At 46.2% G+C, this 2,235-nt stretch overlaps 1 protein-coding gene across 1 annotated transcript; it reads right to left on the bottom strand.

Annotated features, from left to right (window-relative positions):
• Positions 1-1,467: 1,467 nt before the first annotated feature.
• On the bottom strand, positions 1,468-2,232 carry LOC102758491 (uncharacterized protein C2orf78-like; the record flags this gene model as incomplete). Its single annotated transcript, XM_015562307.1, has 1 exon — positions 1,468-2,232. A coding segment is annotated over one exon (765 nt), but the record flags the coding sequence as incomplete, so codon positions are not given.
• Between the last annotated feature and the right edge of the window lie 3 nt (positions 2,233-2,235).

The following is a 2,235-nucleotide window of genomic DNA, read 5'->3' as shown; positions in this document are numbered from 1 at the left end:
AGAGACCTCAGCATGTCCCTGCTCCAGCTGGCTTTTCCATCTGAAAAAGAAAGCTAGTGACCAGATATCACTAATATTTCTAACACTATGATTCTAAGTCAATTCCCCCTCTCTGTGACCTGATTTCCTATAAAATGGGAATAATAATACCTAGCCATCTGGGAGGGCCATAGAAGATCAAGTGAGATAATGAATACAAAAATACCATTGTAAGCTATACTATAGCATATTAGTTATTTTTTTAATGTTACTTTATTGTTTAAAGTATTACAAATAGTAGTACATATGTCTCCTTTTTTTCCCCATTGACCTTCCCCTGGCGTCACCTACTACCTACCCTCCCCCCAGTGTCTTGTGTCCATTGGTTATGCTTATATGCATGCATACAAGTCTTTCGGTTGATCTCTTCTTAACAACATTTATAGCCCTGGTCCATGTGGCTCAGGTGGTTGGTCCTGTGCACTGAAAGGTGACCAGTTCTATTCCCAGTCAGGGCACCAAAACTAGCATATTAGTTATTACTCATAAAATTTAAATGCTTTAACATGATTGTAGTCATTGTGGTGAATGTTAACTTAGGAGAAAAGCAAAGGTGCATTAAAGGCACGTCCGCCTAAGTGGGGACTCCTCACATGGTTGGGTAAAGTCAGAGATCAGACATTTTCTGGGTGAGCAGTAGACACTCCTGGCCAGGCCTGTATCAATAGTTTCCATTATAGCTTTTTTATTCCCCAAGATCTACACAAAAGATTGGCCATTAGAATCCAGGCATGCTAGCTTTTTGTTTGTTTGTTTTTTCAAAACTCAAAATGCTTCTTTAATACTAAATGCTAATTTATAATATTTATTCAGTTGTATTAAGTTATAAAATATATCATTCTGAAATTCATATCTATCTATTATCTACCTATCTATCTATGGATCTACCTATCTATGGAAAAACAACAGGTACCCAAAGTGGCACCAGCACTCCCAGCATCTCCTACATCACATAGCCATAGTACAGAGAAATGTCCATTTATTTTTCCCTCTCAATGAAATGCTGCATTTTCCCCAATTTGGCAGCATTCTCACGCTCTAGTTGAGCCTTCCTTTTCATGGCCTCTCGATCTGGCCTCTGCTCATTTGTGATGGGTGTTGACATTACTGGCCCCAGAACCTCAGGTTTCCTCCATGGAATTGGTTGGAGGGCGAAATCCTGGAGTGGATAGTGTTTGTGAGGCTTGATCGGGGACCAGGGCTGGCTCACAGCAGACTGAACAGGCTCCCGCTGGAAAGAAGCACAAGATGATGTTTTGTAGGGCCCAGGCCTAGAAGCAAGAGTCTGAGGGACACTAGGCCGGGCAGGGTTGTTCAAACCTGGTCCGGCTGAGTTGGTCAACATTGGCTGAGCTGATCTGACAGGACCTGTCAAGGATACAGGAGTTGGCAGGGTTGCAGTGACTGCAGCAGGCTTAGCAGGGTTGGTCACAGCAGGCCAAAGTGATGCCAGAGACTATGGCCTTCGAGGAACAGGTCGAGCTTGAGGTTTGTCCATGGTTGGAAAAACCAATGGCACCAACTTGACCTTCCGGGAGAAGGCAGCTTATCCTGGGATGGAGGTGGAGACCCTTTGTCAGCACTTCCATATCGTTTTTGGGGTTTGACTTGAGTTTTCACAGGACCTTTGCCCTCACGGGGCGTATCCAGCCATGGTTTGGTAGCCTGGCCTGGCTGGGGGTCTTTGGGGTTGCTTGAGTTTCCCAGGGCCCGTGAGGAAGACAGATCAGCTTTCTCTTCACTCTTCTTGCCCAGTGCATGGAAAACCTGCACAGACTCCAGCATGTGCATACCGAGGCTGCTGCGAGGCTTTTTGATGGCCTCTTGTGGCAGCTCAGGATGACTTTTCTTCCTCTTCCTCTTGGGAATGGCTGGCTTCTCCTCGGCCTTGACTTTGTTCCCTGACTGCTTCCGCTCCTCAGCTCTCTGGGAGGAGTCTTCCTTGTTTCTTTTGGTGTTTTCCTGCCCATGGCTCTTAGTATTGCTGGTGCTGCTGGCTGCAGCTTTCTGCGGTTTGCTGTTAGAATGCTTGGCCATGTTCGAAGGAGCCCTGCCACCAGCTGCAGCATTGCAAGGAACCAGTTCTCCCACAAACACACAGTCTGGGCTCTCGGGCTTGATCTTGGCCTTGGGAGCATCACTGATAGACTCAGAGGCTTTGTGTTTGATCTTCCTGCCTTGATCAGAGCGAGTCTT

This window comes from Myotis davidii, unplaced genomic scaffold, assembly GCF_000327345.1.
Source record: "Myotis davidii unplaced genomic scaffold, ASM32734v1 scaffold571, whole genome shotgun sequence".
Taxonomy (NCBI): Eukaryota; Metazoa; Chordata; class Mammalia; order Chiroptera; family Vespertilionidae; genus Myotis; species Myotis davidii.
The sequence above is the reverse complement of the archived record's forward strand: the minus strand, read 5'-3'. Positions and strand labels throughout refer to the sequence as shown.